The sequence below is a fragment of the Parastagonospora nodorum genome, assembly GCF_000146915.1.
Source record: "Parastagonospora nodorum SN15 chromosome Unknown scaffold_20, whole genome shotgun sequence".
Classification (NCBI taxonomy): domain Eukaryota; kingdom Fungi; phylum Ascomycota; class Dothideomycetes; order Pleosporales; family Phaeosphaeriaceae; genus Parastagonospora; species Parastagonospora nodorum.
The window spans coordinates 353,483-368,709 of NW_001884568.1; the positions used below are offsets into that span (position 1 = coordinate 353,483).

General features: G+C 52.3%; 9 protein-coding genes across 9 annotated transcripts; 6 read left to right on the plus strand and 3 right to left on the minus strand.

Annotated features, from left to right (window-relative positions):
- Positions 1-939: 939 nt before the first annotated feature.
- On the plus strand, positions 940-3,243 carry SNOG_11759 (hypothetical protein; the record flags this gene model as incomplete). Its single annotated transcript, XM_001801945.1, has 3 exons — positions 940-965; positions 995-1,152; positions 1,394-3,243. The coding sequence occupies 3 exons, from the start codon at positions 940-942 to the stop codon at positions 3,241-3,243; spliced, it is 2,034 nt and encodes a 677-aa protein (XP_001801997.1).
- A 335-nt stretch (positions 3,244-3,578) lies between these two features.
- SNOG_11760 (hypothetical protein) lies at positions 3,579-4,151 on the minus strand (the record flags this gene model as incomplete). Its single annotated transcript, XM_001801946.1, has 1 exon — positions 3,579-4,151. One exon carries the CDS (start codon positions 4,149-4,151, stop codon positions 3,579-3,581), a length of 573 nt encoding a protein of 190 aa, XP_001801998.1.
- A 135-nt stretch (positions 4,152-4,286) lies between these two features.
- SNOG_11761 (hypothetical protein) lies at positions 4,287-4,919 on the plus strand. Its single transcript, XM_001801947.1, has 2 exons — positions 4,287-4,578; positions 4,634-4,919. The coding sequence occupies exons 1-2, from the start codon at positions 4,336-4,338 to the stop codon at positions 4,643-4,645; spliced, it is 255 nt and encodes an 84-aa protein (XP_001801999.1). The 5' UTR covers positions 4,287-4,335; the 3' UTR covers positions 4,646-4,919.
- On the minus strand, positions 4,801-5,621 carry SNOG_11762 (hypothetical protein; the record flags this gene model as incomplete). Its single annotated transcript, XM_001801948.1, has 2 exons — positions 4,801-5,305; positions 5,357-5,621. 2 exons carry the CDS (start codon positions 5,619-5,621, stop codon positions 4,962-4,964), a joined length of 609 nt encoding a protein of 202 aa, XP_001802000.1. The 3' UTR covers positions 4,801-4,961.
- Positions 5,622-5,989: 368 nt separating this feature from the next.
- Positions 5,990-6,521, plus strand: SNOG_11763 (hypothetical protein; the record flags this gene model as incomplete). Its single annotated transcript, XM_001801949.1, has 4 exons — positions 5,990-5,999; positions 6,066-6,284; positions 6,347-6,441; positions 6,489-6,521. 4 exons carry the CDS (start codon positions 5,990-5,992, stop codon positions 6,519-6,521), a joined length of 357 nt encoding a protein of 118 aa, XP_001802001.1.
- A 2,482-nt stretch (positions 6,522-9,003) lies between these two features.
- On the minus strand, positions 9,004-9,224 carry SNOG_11764 (hypothetical protein; the record flags this gene model as incomplete). The annotated part of the gene is made up of 2 exons (XM_001801950.1): positions 9,004-9,066; positions 9,090-9,224. The coding sequence occupies 2 exons, from the start codon at positions 9,222-9,224 to the stop codon at positions 9,004-9,006; spliced, it is 198 nt and encodes a 65-aa protein (XP_001802002.1).
- A 330-nt stretch (positions 9,225-9,554) lies between these two features.
- SNOG_11765 (hypothetical protein) lies at positions 9,555-11,399 on the plus strand (the record flags this gene model as incomplete). The annotated part of the gene is made up of 2 exons (XM_001801951.1): positions 9,555-11,108; positions 11,157-11,399. The coding sequence occupies 2 exons, from the start codon at positions 9,555-9,557 to the stop codon at positions 11,397-11,399; spliced, it is 1,797 nt and encodes a 598-aa protein (XP_001802003.1).
- Positions 11,400-12,421: 1,022 nt separating this feature from the next.
- Positions 12,422-14,005, plus strand: SNOG_11766 (hypothetical protein; the record flags this gene model as incomplete). Its single annotated transcript, XM_001801952.1, has 3 exons — positions 12,422-12,758; positions 12,830-13,131; positions 13,181-14,005. The coding sequence occupies 3 exons, from the start codon at positions 12,422-12,424 to the stop codon at positions 14,003-14,005; spliced, it is 1,464 nt and encodes a 487-aa protein (XP_001802004.1).
- A 462-nt stretch (positions 14,006-14,467) lies between these two features.
- SNOG_11767 (hypothetical protein) lies at positions 14,468-15,193 on the plus strand (the record flags this gene model as incomplete). The annotated part of the gene is made up of 1 exon (XM_001801953.1): positions 14,468-15,193. The coding sequence occupies one exon, from the start codon at positions 14,468-14,470 to the stop codon at positions 15,191-15,193; it is 726 nt and encodes a 241-aa protein (XP_001802005.1).
- Between the last annotated feature and the right edge of the window lie 34 nt (positions 15,194-15,227).

A 15,227-nucleotide genomic window follows, 5' to 3' on the forward strand; every position in this document is an offset into this window, starting at 1 on the left:
CCCTGAGACTTACGATGACTCGTCCAAAGGTCCCACCTGGTAAGATGCGCATGTTCTACGAGCCACGCACGAATTGCGAGCGCTGACGTGTTGCCTCGCAGACCAAAGGCAGCGCACCGCCCAGGCATGCGAGAGCTGCAAGCGAAGAAAGCAGAAGGCGAGTATTGAGCACTTTTACGCACTTTTACGCTTGCTTCCTTGGCCCTTGCTATACGCATCGTTTCACGTGTTAAGCGAGTTGCCTCCATTCCTCAGCGCATCTCGAGACATGTGGATCTGATGCCCATACACGGAAATGCTGCGACTTCAAGACCCCTGCTAGTCCCCCATGGCTTCGACAGTTGGCCGAGTTTCTCTTTGTCGCACTGCCGGCAATTCAGACTGTTTAGTCTGTCGGATGTACTCTCGGGTGCTTTGCGCGTACTCGGCCCTATACAAGCACAAATTTTCGTTGGGCCTTCCACTACTTTTTTTGGCAGCGCTGCTACTCGTCAAGTTTGTCATGCCAGACATCGGCTAACACCCCAAAAGTGTAATGGTCTATGCCCCTGCAACACCTGCGATAAGGTTAGTCTGTCACGTATCACGTACTCAACATTGTGGCGTTTGCTCACGTTGGCCAGCGAAAATTCACTTGCGTATACACGGACCGGGATCCTTCTTCTCCTGACGGTCGACCGCCAAACAAGCGGCGAGCGATCGACGGCAGCGATCTTGACAGCCCACTAGCCAACGATCAATCCACGTCGAATACGCCCAGCAATAATGACCAAAGTCATCCATCCCCGCTCCCAGCACGAGGGCGTCGATCTTCTGTCATTCAGCATCCGTCTTCGGGTCATCTGAACGCACCGGGAGTCAAGCTGGAGACACCCTTCAAATCACCAGGAGCAAGACCAACCATCGAGTTGTCTAGCGGTGCAGTACCACCGAGCAACCATGTCAACGGAGACCAGCGTCATGTCGTGCCTTCACGAGCTACTACCGTCAACAGCGGTCCTGATGAGGAAGCTGTCATCTACAGCCAGAGTAGAATGCTACAGGACCCGACAGGCCGGGTTCTGTACATTGGTGACTCGGCAACACTGTCATTCCTCCAGCTGCTGAGGATGATGGTTGAGACCGTGGCTGGTTCATCACCCTTCACCAATGGTTCGTACTCCACAATGCCGCTAAGCACCTCTTGTTGCTTGTTGCTTGATGCACTTACTCACAAGGTCTCAACCTGTGTTCCAGATGAACCGAAGCATTTGGTGTGATTGAATATGTGAATACTGACAATGTAATCTAGATCCCCGGCGGCACAAGATCGTCGAAGGGCAATATTCCCTCCCCCCTGGATATCGTCATACCCAAGTCCTGCCCGATCTACAGACGGCCCACGTGCTTGTAGAAGCGTTCTTCATCAATACTCATGGACTGCTGCAGGTCTTCGAGCGCGATGCCTTCATGGAGCAGCTGAGTGGTTGCTACGCAGATCCGCTGTCCGTGGAGTCGTCCTGGCTATGCTTGCTAAACCTTGTCTTTGCCATCGGATTGACCATGGCAACACCACTTTCTGGCAGTCCTGAGGCGCTGATAGTTGACAAGCTCCGGAGCGAGCACCTTGATCGAGCCGAGGTCTTCTATCTGAATGCGAGAAGCCTGAACGACCCCATGACTGGATTCGAGGATCAGGACTTCTGGGCAGTGCAGGCATTGCTCTTGATGGCTGTGTACATGCTTGCCAAATCGAAGCGAAACACAGCTTTTGCACCACTCGGAATGGCAGTACGGTCTGGTTACGCTCTCGGTCTCCACCGAGAAGAGACCATGGCGATCTTTAGCCAAGAAGAGCAGTTGTCCCGCAAGAATCTTTGGCGATCACTCTTTGTTATTGACCGCCTACTTTCGTGCTCTCTAGGCCGACCAACCGCAATATCGGACGACGACTGTTCAGGTGACGCTCTTCATCCCGCCGAACAGCCTGTCGAATCAGTCAACCTTAGCATACACTCGAGACCAGGTCACAATGAAACCGGGCCTCGTGCACTGGAGGCTGCTGTCCGGAGTTGCTCAGTGATCGGAACGATACTGAAAAAGGTCTACCAGCAACGGAAGATAAGCACTCGCCTTGCTCAAGAGATCGCGGACATCTGCAAGTCATGGCCACGGTCGCTGCCCGATATGCTGCACTGGCGGCAGGCAGCTAACGCCTCGCCGAGTCAAGGCGTTGCGATCCTGCACGTCAACCTGTTCTATTGCCACTCTATCGTTCTGCTGACGCGTCCATTTTTCCTTTACATATTGAATCTAGAGACACAACGACAAGTCGGTCAAAGCGCAACTCGGGGACCACGACCATACCTTCGCATGGAAAAGTTTAGTGAAGCTTGTGTGATAGCATCGACACACACCATTCTCCTCGTACAGAATGCTTTTGATGCCGGCCACCTCTCGCGGCGGAATCCAGCTGTCATCTACTTCCTCTTCGCTGCGGCACTCGTCATCCTATCTAACGAATTTGCCGGTCTCTACCGTGTAGACGCCTCAGACACATGCATTGTCAATGCCATCAGCATCATGAACTACTGCGGCGAAAGTGATCAACAGGCCAGTCGTCTTGTATACATTCTCAGCGCCTACCGCGACGTCGTTGCACAACAGCGAATGCGGAGGAAGCAGACCATGACCGACAATACTACTCTGCCAAGCATATCGTCGCAGCTCTATGGCGTACCCATGTCGAATCAGCAGCAGGGTCCGAACGATGGCAGTCTGGCGAATACCACGAACCCCATGACTGCAACTTCTCATCTCCACCAAGTTCCTATACACATCTACCCAGGCATGGAAACGGCCCCAATAAGTTCACCTACCCCATCGTTCCAGCCGCGTCATGTCTCGCAACCCACTGACTTCTCCGTACACCTTTCACCAATCATCCAAGACCCGTCCTTCGATATTACCACCAACTCCATGAACACACCGTTGTCTAAACCACCGTCGCTTTCCACGATGCTAGACCTGTCGGCTCTGGACGGTACTAGGGTCCCGAGTCTGCACTCTGAAGATAGTGGGCAGGATGAACAGATCGATTTCGATGCGCTGTGGGCGTGGCCGAGTAATACGCCGGCCATGGGAAGTCCAAGTAATACGCCGGCCATGGGAAGTCCAAGAGGCGAGGTGGTACGGATTGGAGACAGTGTTGTGCCGCTTTTTGGGATCGATAGGAATGGGACGGGAAGTAGTAGGGATACTTGATAGGAATGAGGGTGCTTTTACTGTTGTATGTTTATATTTTTCTGTTTATGTTGTACAACTAGGGCTGTTCGTATACGCTGGGTATACGCTTGGTATGGTGGTGCGCTATCCTTCTTCTCTTCGTAGACATGTTCGCCGTCTCATACTTCTGGGACGGCGGTTAGTCAGTCTGATCGTTGAACCTTCGGACGTTAAAGTTCACTTACCATACCAATTAAACATACTCGTACATCACCTCAGCGCGTCTCTGCCTCCTCGCGACGTGATACTCCGCCCAGTGCAAGCGCCGTCCACCAGCTGTAGCATAATTCCATATCCATCTCCCTCTCCCCCCTTCATCTTTTCCCCTTCATCTTCTCCAAAACCCTAACCTCGGCATCCCTCTGCAGTCTCAGTTTCTCCAACTCCTCGTCCACCTCCCGATTCCGCCTGACCGCCTTCTCCCTCTCCCCCATGCGCTCCCGCACCTCCTGCACCTTCTCCTCAATCACCCTCCTCACGCCCTCCGTATCGCGAACATCCACCCCCCACTCCCGCGCCACCTTCTCCGCAAACGCCCGTATGGTCTCGGAACTGGGACCGGGGCCGCCCGTGTGGTACCCGTTCGCGTGGGTGAGGAACAGGCCTGGGATCGGGGATGGGTGGGTACGCAGGGGCGAGGAGAGGGGTATGGGGAGAGATGAGGCAGGGATCATTGGGGGGTCAAGGGGTGTGGGGGCGGATGGGGTGGGTGGTGGATTGAGAAGTAGGTTCATAAGCTCGTTCTCGAAGGACTCGTTGTAGGGGACTGTTGCGGGGGAGAAGTCGACGACGGGTTGGGAGTGTGGGGGGTCGTTTGCGGTGCATGGGGCGGCGGGGCTGGGTTCCGAAGAAGGGGTGAGGGGGCGGGAGGGTGTTAGGTGTGCCATTGCGTCTTTTGGTGCGTGAGGTTTGTGACGCGTGGGTGGAGCTGTCTGTGAAGTGAACGGTGCCTGACTAAGCGGTTTTTTCGGACTCCCGAGAAGATCACCGCAGTCGCAGCGCCATGTTCGCGACTCCACCAAACACAACTTTCCGCTCGCCAAATCACGCTCCCCATCGCATACCACCGCAATGGCCGACAAACTCCGCGCGCAACAGCAGCTCGAAGCGCAACAGGCGCGCTTCATCGGTATCGGCTCCGCAGACACGACCAAGTTCGAATGGATGAGCAACATGCAGCGCGATAGCATGAGTTCGTATATTGGACACCCGCCGCTGCTGCAGTATATGAGCATTGGGCTGGGACAGCCGAGGGAGGTTACGAGGGTGCAGATGTTGGAGAGGATGGTTAGGCCGGTGGGACCGCCGCCTGAGGTGAGTGATTGAGTGGGTAGGGTGGTGTGGGAATGCGGCTGATGAGTGGGTGTAGCAACAGGACTGATGAGGCTTGGAGGACGGTGGATGGAGGATATGAATCGATGACGAGCAAGACACACCACGCGCGACAATCCAGGGCACATGCGACACCGAGAAGCGCTTCAGAGGGTCGAGACTGTGCGACGAAGGAGTGGGTTGCAAGTGATCAGGCGCAGAAGTCGCAGTCTGATGTTGGAATCAGTGACATGCAGTGTATATTACGTACACGAGGAGTCTTTCTAAGAAATATACCCAGGACTTCAGGCAGCACGCGCCGAACAGTGGCATGCTGAAAGCCTATGCGCAAGACCCTCTCATCGTCCTCCCTCTTCCCCATGATCTCAATCACTATCACTCGCGCTCCCCGTCGGCCCATCATCATCCTCCTCCACCACATCCCCACCAGCCTGCATAGCAAACTCGCCCTTCTGCAATATGCTCCTGAGCTCCGCATTCCTGGGGTCCGCCAACTCCACGGGCTTCAGCTTCGCCTTGTTCCGTATCCTGGGATCGCAGCCAGCGTCGAGCAGTATCTCTACAATGGGGTGGCCGTGGCCTGCCCAGTCGGACTTGTCGAGCGAGTTTACATAGCGGACGGCTTTGTGCAGGGGCGTGTCCTGTTCCATGCGGTCGATTTCGTCGATTTCGAGGCCTTCTTGGTCGAGGAGGATGTCGATGACTTCGTCTGGGGGTTGTTAGTCTTTTCTGTACTTGAAATCGTGTTGGTGAAGCCTACAGCTTCCATTTGTTGCTGCCACGTGAAGAGCGCCGTTGCCTACACCGTCCCTTGCACTGTTGAGCAGCTGTGCTATGAGTTCAGTGGGCTTGCCGCCGGACTTCTTTGCGGAGGACGCGACGTTTTCCAGGGTTTCTTCGAGTAGGGTTGTGTTGTTGCGGCGGCATGATTCGAAGATGAGCTCGCGAGGGGATGCGCCCTTGATCCATGTCAGCAGTACTTCAGAAGGAACTCGTGTAGTATTACAAACCTCTTCGTCCGCCATTGTGAGGTTTGTTGAATATGAGCAAAGGTACTTGGGCACAGTAGGGCCGCGGGAGTAACTGTTGAGATCCTTGTCTTATGCGGGACCACAGCCAGGTGGTCCGAAATAGTTTGGTCAACTTCTAGCAGGATGGGCCGTTTTATAGCGAAGGAGAGTCAACGAGCGATCAATCTGAAAACAGCCGGCACACTGGACTCGCAAAGTGAAACAGTGTTTACAATTGCGCGTCGGCGGAGGCTCATCGCTGCGTCGGCATCTGGCCCCGCACTATCCGCTTGCGTCGCTAGCGGCCCAAGGTCCCGCCATAACTTTTGAGACCGCGAAGTCCAGTCAGTCGCGTCCTCGTTCAAGCTCGACATCTAGACGCCATGTTGCTCTGTGAGTCCGCCAATAGACTCCCACGTCATTTCAGAACTTGGCAAAACACATCACTAACGTTCTTAGTCTGCCCAACATGCAGCAACGTGCTGCGCGTCTCCAAAGTCCCACCAGGCGATCCCAACACCGAAATGAACGTTGGAGAAAACCGTTTCGAATGTCTCACCTGTCCCTACCAGTTCGTCATCAATAAGCGCTACTTTGAGCGCAAGTACATGAAGAAGAAGGAAGTCGAAGACATCTTGGGAGGCAAGGGCGCATGGGACAACGTGGACAAGACACAGGGTACGCTTCACACATTATGCGACGAGATGTTGTTGTACGGGTGGCTACTTATCCTTCCACAGTACAATGTCCGAACGAGAAGTGCAGAAACGACGAAGCGTACTGGTATCAGCTGCAAATTCGTAGTGCTGATGAGCCTATGACTGCGTTTTACAAGGTATGTCAAGCTTTAAATTGGACAGGGCATTCACTAACATTTTCAAGTGCACCAAGTGCGCGAAAGAATGGCGAGAATAGTTGGAGATTTCTGCATTGCATACAAGGAGTTTGAGAGCATCGGCAATATACCCAGTTTCCTTTTCGAACGATCCTACCGTCCGTTCCAATTCATCGGTTGCACTTTACGCCATTTCGCAGGCTCACTAGCGCCGCATCTCCTTGGTCGTAAATATGTAGTCATTCCCAGGATTTGCATTCGGGACCTCTACTTCGACGTTCCTCCGCTTCTCATCATCCCACTCCAGAATCCGGCGTCGGCACCACTGTTCCCCTCCTTCAACAATCGACAACTTGCTCAATTTCGGGTCTTGAAACTCATCCAGTTCAACGGAGCGCCCATGCGAGAATCCGGGTATTCTCGCTGGGTGGTACGTAATATGAAGGCTCTTCGCTGGGAAGTGTACGACAGACATGTTCTCCAGTTCCCGCAGTATGGCTTTGCTGAATACCAGCTTTTCGAAACTTGCCTGTTAATACGGATGGATGTTGACCCGAACGCTCTGCACGTTGGGAAACGCGGCTGCTAGCTTGTCCAGGCCGCCGAAAGGGACGTGGTTCACTTCGATAAGGACATGCCAATATCGCACAAAGTTTCGGCAATGCACGGGCGGAAGAGCGGGGTTCAGCTCTCGCAATATGGAGAATCTCAGTGTATTCTGACTGTAGATTACTTCGAGGGCCAACGCGGCGAGGAGGTGGACACGCGAGATATGGTATACAATGTTCCAAAAGGCACAACGTCTTGCAGGGCTTGGGGCCGGGTCCAAATCGAATTGAACTCCATGTCGCGGGGGGAGAGCGTTACGCAAGACTTCGAGCTTGAGTTCGTCGAGGGAGCTTGGTCCAGCCGGCCAGGAAGGGGCGTTGTTTGGTCAGACATGGTTGGATTCCAGTCCGAGGGGTAGTTGAGTCGAGGGTGGGAGGTTAATCGGGCGGGGTGGGGAAAAGGTGTGGGAACATGTGCAACTGGAGGTTGCTTGATCACGTGAGTCTGGAGGCGGAACGTGGGCGGCACTAGCGCGGAGTGGTCTAGAGGCCGAAACTACACTTTCACTTTCACTCGATACGTCATAGTCTGCAAGACCTCGCGTGTCTGACGCGAGCTTCTATAACTTGCGATGGAAAGTGGCTAGGGTGCATGAAGGTATACACACGGCTTTGCCGTCGCAATCGAAGCACAGCAATACTGTATCTAGCTTGAGGCTACCTATGAGATGTCCTTTTGCAAGACTCACTTTCCGTCGTACTTGACAACCTGCAGCATCCTCGAAGCCGTTGAAGTTGGAGCTCTGTCCAACCTTTCTACCCTGAGCATCTCACTGACCCTGACAGTAACTACTGTAGGTGAATGATCCTAGAGAGCAGGTGGAGCCTGGCTAAGTGAACTTGCAGTTGTCACAACTCATGCTGATAAATAACTCCAATGAGAATGCCTGGTTCTTGGTCTTATACTATATGTTTGTCTGAATGTTTCCATGTGCTGCGAATCACATTGAAACCGGACTACCTCCCCGTCCTCCCCCTTAAATACTTCTCCCCAGCAGAATGCACAGCCTCCGGCCACCTATCCATGACTCTAACCGTCCGATACACGCGATTCATGGATGGTAGAAAAGCTATGGGGATAGGTTTGTTCACTTTCACAATCCTGGTCTTTACGAATGCCTTGAGCCTACAGCGTTTTCCTCTCGCAAGACCTCGGGCGGCTGAAGTGAATTGCTTGTTGTCGTTATTCTTTCACCTGTACAAGACGTCCTGTGGTACACATATATCGTGTCATGCTGACAATTACATGGAACGTATGGGGTAATCTTTACAGCCGCGCCCGTGTCCAAGCAAGCCATGTCGTGTCGTAGCATGATTGACGCAGACATCGCCTTTGTAGTGTTTGACTCAAGATTGACATGGCATCTGACAACTTGGGAACATGGGCTGGCTCTGCAGCTATTGATCCAGGTCGAAGTCGAATCGAGTCAACTTGCATGTGTTTGTTAGCGTCCTGAAAACTTGTTCAACTACTTAGCCCTGGCGCCAGCATATTGTGGAGTGCCGAGGACCGATCATGACATGGTTTCCGGCTTGGCATAGATTGCCGAGGTGGAAAAAAGATCTTTTTGAGAAAAATGGGCATATCGCGGAACGATTGTTGTGCTTGAGTAATGTTTCATGGACCAGGATTGCGGGAGTGGCAGTGGTATGTGGAACCATTGTAAGTGTCATCGACCCACATGGGAGTAATGCTGTTAGATGCTGCTGAGAAACAGAAGGACCCGTGCTATTGAAGATAATTCAAGGCACGAATACATGGAACAAAAACCACTCGAGGTGTGCGCTGATATGAGAGTCGAAATCACATGCGACGTGAGAGAGCCATTTGCGCCAAGCCAAGAATAGACTAGCGCCACCGCGGAGCAACATGAGTGGGGCATAACACAACGCTTGCATCACGCACGCCACTTCAGCTTGAGTTAGCGTACGTGGCACAGAGTGAATGTCAACTCTAAACGGCGCCCCCGTGGTCAACACGCGACGCAAGCGAAGCGTCTTTCTCAATACCGTTGGCCTAGGCTAGCCACGGTGACTTACGCCGCCGCCATGATTTAGGCTACGCGATAGTGCATGTCCTAGCACCGCAAAATCCTTCAACGATACGGTAGTTCCGAGAGTCGCATGGGACAAAGAGGCGCAAATCAGCACAACAGGTGTTTGCCATGTCGTCATGATTACCCGTTAGTCCAATCATGCAAGATCTTCCCGTCTTGGAGTGAGATTGACCATTCAGAATCCGGTGCGCTAGCACATCAACGCCTGTCGCTTAGATCCGTGAGACTTTGTAGCGTGTTGTGCACGGGCAAGGCTGGGAACAGTTTCCCCGCCCTTAAATATATCTTGTCCATCGTTTCGGTTTCCTGCAGAAACAGACAAGCCGGTGTCTTTCCCTCGCGTTTCACATACGCGGTGTCACCTGACTCTCATCTCTCACTGTTTTTAAACCTTCTAAGTTTTTCCATTACCTCGAACTCTTTCGAGGCATTTCATTCGTAAGACAGGATGGCCAACGACTTGGATAAGAGCAGCAAGTCCCAAGACTACGACAACGAAAAGCAAGTGGTAGAGGGACCAGGAGCTGGAGGTGTACAGATGCCCATCTACAACAACCTCGATAAGAGCAGCAAGTCCCAAGATTACGATAATGAAAAGCAATTGGCAGAGGTACCAGGAGCTGGAGGTGTACAGATACCCATCTATAACAACTTGGAATTAGTGTCGTCTGAAAATCTCACTTTCACGGCCATCCTCAAAGGCACAGCAGCCCACCCGCTCAACACATTCGAGAAGAAAGCCGCCCTTATCAACGCCGAGCTGGACAATTTCGGACTTGGCCGCTATCAGATATGCATTTGGTTCCTCTGTGGTTTCGGATACTTCCTCGATCTGGCGTGGTCACAGGGTGTTGGTCTTATCTCTACAGCAATCTACCAGGAAATGAATGTCGCTGACAAGGATACTGGAACAATCTTCGCGCTGGCCAACGCTGGTCTTGCCATTGGTGCTCTGGGATTCGGATTGGCAGTCGACATTATTGGAAGGAAGTGGGCTTTCAATTTGACGTGTCTGATCACTTCTGTGTTTGGGCTCCTACTTGCTGCACCAAAGTTCAACTACGGCGCGATCTGTGGCATCTATTTTCTCGCCTCTCTGGGACTCGGCGGCAACATCCCAATTGACGCTACCATTGCTCTTGAGTTCCTTCCACAGAGTCGCCGCTTTCTTGTGGCACTTCTCTCCATGTGGCAGCCTATTGGAGTAAGTGTTGCTTCCGGCATTGCTTACGGAACGGCTGCCAAATGGCGATGTGAACCTGAGCTCCCATCGTGCAAGGCTGTTGCTGCTGGGGAGGCTTGCTGTACTGTCTCCAGCAACATGGGCTGGCGTTACAATGTCATCGTTCTCGGCGCCATGACTCTCGTCATCTTCTTCCTCCGCTACTTTGTATTCAACTTCCACGAGTCACCTAAATTCCTGCTCGCTCGAGGTCGTGAGGCTGAGGCCATCGAGGTTTTGCACAAAATCGCCAAGTTCAACCGCGCGCCACCACCTACCCTGACATTGGAGATGTTTGCAGCCATTGATGCTGCTGATCCAGACTTCCACGCGGCAGTAGTTGCGCCAACAAATCTCACGCGCGCCGAGAAGAACAAGGCGGTCTTCAAGAATGTTGGCAAGGAACTCAAACGTTTGAAGGGTATTTTCACCAACAAACTGTCCTTGTTCATCTTCATCCTCCTCGGCATCGCGTACATGGGAGATTACTGGTCCTTCAACCTTGCTGGGAATTTCTTGCCTATCATCCTGCTCCGCAACAACGTTTCCAATGGCCGAGGAACTGTGCAAGACACGTACAAACAGTACATCATCATCTATACTCCTGGTATTCTTGGCGCCATCCTTGCCCTCGCATCCGTACAAATGCCACTCCTTGGACGTAAATGGTCGCTCGTCTTCTCCGCCATCTGCCAAGGTCTTTCCATGGCCATGTATACCCAGGTCGATTCAACCGCGGCATACGTTGGGCTGAACGCACTTGAGTACATCATGCAAACAGTGAGTCTTTGATTTCTAAATGCAAGATATGATGCTAATAAAGTGTAGTACTTCAATGCGGTTCTTTACGCATCTGCACCCGAGTTGTTCGACACTGCCTACCGTGGTAGTGTTAGCGGCATGCTCTCCTGCTTGGGTCGTATTGCTGGAATCGTGGCACCATACGCTGGTGCCCAGCTGCTCGCGAACGAGAGCTCTGGCATTCTATGGCTGGGCGCAGGTGGTATATGGCTTTCTGCACTCATGATGGTCTTCTTGCCAGTCGAGATGCGGAATAGGCAGATGTTCTAGGACGCTCGTTCTTTTCTTATAAGCGTATGCACAAATATACCTTGTTGCCATGAGGCTCTTCCTTGGACTGCTTAGGTTCGACCGCTCCAGATTCAACGTGAGCATGCTATTGGCCCGTTTTTACCATGTGGATGGCGGCGTGTCGCAAATGAGAAGATGCTTGGAGCAATCACACACGGCTATCTCCTGGCGCTGCCGACTCTCTATGCATATCTACTCCTCGCCTTGCCAATCAAGCTACAATTACGCCTTCCCGCCTCTACTTGACCCTACTGAATTACCCTTGGGGCCGTGTTACCGCTCTTTACGATATTTGCTCAGAAGGATGTGGAGATACAAGAACAGTGGTACATCCGCAACGACAACGACCTCTCTGAGTGAAGCATAAAGTCTTACTGAGACCTATCCCTACGCACGCAACGACCAACGGGTGATAGAGAGAGTGGTAAAGGCGCAATGGCTTCAAATTGAGACGAATAGGACGAAAGGAGGTAAATACAGGAGAGAAAAGAAGGAAAGCGATGCAGACTTGAAAGAGAGCGATATGTGTCTTGTGTTCCAGGGCTGCTGCTACATATGCATTGGGGAACAATTGAAATAAAACTTGAACACAAGCCTCATCTTAAGAGAATCTGAATGAAGCGAAGCCATAGACTCAGTATTGTCACCCTGCGTCAACACTCATATGATTGGTCAGCCATGGGTTGAAGTTCGGTGAAGATCATCAGAAGCTCGGACTCCATCGTTACTTTCCCCACGATCTCCTCTGCAGCTGCCAAATGCGTGCAGGACCCTTGATTCCGCCCTGTCGCGTGGATGATAGACGATCTCGATTGCCCGCCCTTACAGATGCAGTTACACATGGATGCGGGAGTCGTGATGCGGGGGCACAGGACACAACGACGTCCGCCTTGACGTTATTCTCCTGCTTCGTCCCACAACAAATCGCGCTATCGTGTACGCGCTTCGACATATTTCTTTCCATCATTCACGCGCATACCACAATCTGTATCGAAGCCTGAATGTCTTCACCGAACGCCACACGCCTGCGGGCGAGCGTACGAAGAATAGCCACGGACCTTGCATGGTTTGGCTTCAAGCTCGGCTTCGGCCTCGTGAGTCTGGCTACGGTGTGGGCGACAGCTGTACTCAAAAACGGAGCATTGTGGGCGGACGACACGAGTGAAGAGAGGAAGGAACTAGCCGCTGCTCAGGAGAAGTACTGGAGTCTTGATCACGGACCATTTATGGGATTTCGACACGCGTTCTTCACGACGAGTACTGGAGCACGACTTCACTACGTTGTGAACGCAGATGTTAAGAGCGCGGATCCGAAGAATGTAGGGATATTCATACATGGTACGTCGTTGGCAGAAGGGTTCTAACAATCACCGTCTCTTACGATATCTTGGCTAATCCCGTCTTTACAGGCTTTCCCGATTCCTTCCTCCTGTGGCGCCATATCCTCCAATCCCCAGAACTGAGACACAATCACATCCTCATCGCGGTCGATCTGCCAGGCTATGGTGGCTCTGATGGCCTGCCCCACTACGGGCCGTACGACATGCTCGAGCCACTGGCCGAGTTCATACTTGATATGAGGATGCAGTATCTTAAGGCAGACAGGAAGGTCGTTGTAACGACACATGACTGGGGCGCGCTCGTTGGAGCCAGGTTGGCGTCTGAAGCAGCCCAGTTGGCAGATCATTGGATCATCATGAGCGGCATAATCGTAAGATGCACGAGACATCTGAGCGCTTGCTGCGCTAACATCTTGACAGCCGCATCTAACCACATCGAATGCGATCTCCCAGATGACCCTGGCTAAGCAGATGTTACGTACATGGATTCATACACCAACGAACTTCCGCCTTCTCAAGACAGCACTTACAACCTTGGACCCAGTTCGTTCCCAATTCAGACGCTCGTTTTACGTATTCTGCTTCCATCTTCCCTGGCCATTCAGCAGCTTCTTCGCAACATTTGGCAACTACTGGTTTTTGCGCACGTTGCACAGTCTCGGTAAAGGCAAAGCACGCAAAGATGAAAAGCTCATCGGCCGTCTGGATCCAAAGGAAGCAGGAGAAGCCATGGCCATGTCCACAGGTCCAGGAAAACTCCAGATGAGTGATTCGCACGTGACTAGGTATGGTGAATCGGTACGGAAGCGTATGAGCGATCGCGGCATGTCTCAAAAAGTCGGCATTTATCGCGACGGATTGTTCATCGGAAAATGGGAGAAGTCTCTGCAAACTACCGCTGCACTGTTCGAAATTGCGTCCGCTGCTGGATCAACGCCCCACTCCTCCGTTTCTTCCGATCCACTGATGGGCGGTGCACCTGAGGGCTCTCTCAAGGCACCAACGACGTTCATGCTGGGTGACCATGATCCGGCATTTGACCAACGACTAGCGCTCAGCAATGCGAAGGACTTTCTTGTTGGCGGCAGTCAGGTGCTGTTGGTGAAGGACGCAGGCCACTGGTTGCCTCTCGAGTCGGGCGGCCGACGTGTGGTGGAGAAGACCGTTTCGTGGGCATTGAGCGGGGAGACGAAGACCACGCCATTCGCTGCGATGAGTGACGTCAAGGTCGTTGTGGAGACGTGAAGGAAACATGGCTCAATAACCCGTACGATAGCCGAACATTATACGGCTTGCTTAGGCGTACTGTCAATGTTCATTCGCTCCTGTCTGTTTGCACGTGACCAACGCTCTACTCCGATTCTCTACGTTTCTCGCATGTTAGGATCCTCTCACTTCAGCACGAACACAATCAACTTTCGCGATTGGACTGCAGCCCCAACAACTCACGCTGCCTCTCCAGGGCTATGAACGGCTCTGTCAATAAGTCACCGGGTACGTTGTATAAGGAATTTACTGCAGGTTCTCACCTACGACGGACAGCGATCAGGATGCCTGGAGCAATACACGGGGACTTGCTGTCACAATTGAAGCGTAATGATACTGTGTATAGGTTCGGGTTATTACAAACCCTTGTTTACTTTCCGTCGTAGTTGACAGCCTGCAGTATGTCAATAACGCTGACGTTGTGAACAAGACCCACGCACCATGGCTGCAGAAAACACTCTCGATAGCAGTGCCGCTACGGATCCCGGAGAGAGCACACCAACGACATTTCACGGCCGGTCACGCCTACCTGCTCAGCTCAAGCTCGAAATTCTTTCACACCACGTCCCCGTTGCTCAAGAGATCACTTGGAGCAACCATAGGGAACAGCTTCGACCTACGCTTAGCAAGATCTTTCAGACATGCAATCGTGAATTAGTGACCTTGTGCCTGGACATATACTACTCGATGAACACTTTCCTTGCCTCTTGCCTGCGTCCCAAAAGCCGCAAATTCGATACGTCTCCACCACCCACATATGGCTATCTCATTCGCAGCCTCGAAACACGATTTTACATCTCTTGGGATCCAAGCATCGCCTCCTATACCACTAGCCCGTTTCTCAGGCTCTTATTTCACGACCAGAAATATACGGGAACACACTCTAGCCTGACGTGGCAGGAGAATTTCCCGAACTTAAAAGAATTGAAGTTGATCATTGTTTTCATTTCAAATGGGAAGATTTACTGGAAAGATGAATGCAGCTCATGTTGGTTTGTTCCAGCACACTATGATGGATTGAGAAACTGGCTCAAAACAACGGAGATTAGGCTGAAGGGTCAGAATGTGACGGTCAGGCTGGTGTTCAACTCCAGGTGTGATTGCCAATGTGGCAAGTCAACCGAGCTCCTTATCAAGAACATGGCTACCAGGAATAATTCCGTTTAACATACACGACGAGCGGGCCTCCAGATAGCTTGAC

What these genes read in the sequence shown, in the direction of transcription:
- SNOG_11761 (XM_001801947.1), top strand. Translation starts at nt 4,336, where the DNA reads ATGGCCGACAAACTCCGCGCGCAACAGCAGCTCGAAGCGCAACAGGCG.